Below are 1,079 nucleotides of genomic sequence, written 5' to 3'. Positions count from 1 at the left end.
GATACACTAAATACACTATGCCTGTAAATATTATTGATCCCATTAAAACAATTATCAAAACTCCTCCTATACTGCACCCTATAGCTATAATGCATTTTATACCACATTTATTTTCTGATGGTCGACATGGATATTCAGTAGTTGTATCATTATCTGTATATATAAAGTACTCAATATATGAACTATTATGCATACAACATACTTATTGGCTTTCCTGTGCTGAAATAATTCATTGGTGTCACTGTAAAGCAATAGGTTTCATTATATTTTAATCCTGATCCAGTCCATACTGTTTTATCATAATCAATTACTTCATATGTTGCTGGTATATTTCCAGTATTGGAGTTGTATGATATGTTGTAGTACTGACTTGGATGCTTCACATCTAGTTCTAATGATGCCTACATGAATTAGTTCATTAACACTATGAAATATTCATTATCTCTCACCAGTATTATATTCAGTGTAACATCAGCACAGCAACTATTATTCTTACAAGGATCAGTAGTATTAGTTGTATTTATTGTAACACTCATCACTTCAATAGCAGCTACAAATCAAAATTAGATACATGTTACTGAGCTTATATCCTTACTAAGTGTGAATGGTTTACTGATGTTACTTAGCTGTTCATTCCACCCTCCAACAGTGTATGTATATGTTTCTGTTGTGTTTAGTTCATTTGAGTTTATACGTATAGTTGTCTTGTTAGTATTATAGGCCAATACACTGGTTGATGTACCATTGAGAGTCACTTGATACTCAGTAGAAGTACAGTTATTATCAGTGTCCTCCCATTCTAAAGTAACTCCACTTGCATTGAAGGTTGTCGTTAAGTTCGTTGGAGCTTTTGCATAATAACCTATTGATAAGAATTTAAAATTAATTTTAAGCTTTTAAATATTGGTACACTAACCTAAATCAGTAACAGTTGCAATTTTATTGCCACCATCTTGTCCATCTGTACATTTAATGCGTACGATCTCAGACTCATTAAGATTAAAGGTCAGTATTGAAGTTTTCAGACTGATATTATATGTAAAATAATATTTATTAACTTCTTCATCTTTAGTTTTTCC

The 1,079-nt window shown here is 31.3% G+C and overlaps 1 protein-coding gene across 1 annotated transcript; it reads right to left on the bottom strand.

Annotated features, from left to right (window-relative positions):
- Positions 1-21: 21 nt before the first annotated feature.
- Positions 22-1,026, bottom strand: LOC109593554 (uncharacterized; the record flags this gene model as incomplete). Its single annotated transcript, XM_020008586.1, has 5 exons — positions 22-153; positions 203-401; positions 450-550; positions 596-862; positions 917-1,026. Coding segments are annotated over 5 exons (809 nt in total), but the record flags the coding sequence as incomplete, so codon positions are not given.
- Positions 1,027-1,079: the final 53 nt, after the last annotated feature.

This window comes from Amphimedon queenslandica, unplaced genomic scaffold (assembly GCF_000090795.2).
Source record: "Amphimedon queenslandica unplaced genomic scaffold, v1.1 AMPQUscaffold_922_Cont27062, whole genome shotgun sequence".
In the NCBI taxonomy this organism is placed as follows: domain Eukaryota; kingdom Metazoa; phylum Porifera; class Demospongiae; order Haplosclerida; family Niphatidae; genus Amphimedon; species Amphimedon queenslandica.
The sequence above is the reverse complement of the archived record's forward strand: the minus strand, read 5'-3'. Positions and strand labels throughout refer to the sequence as shown.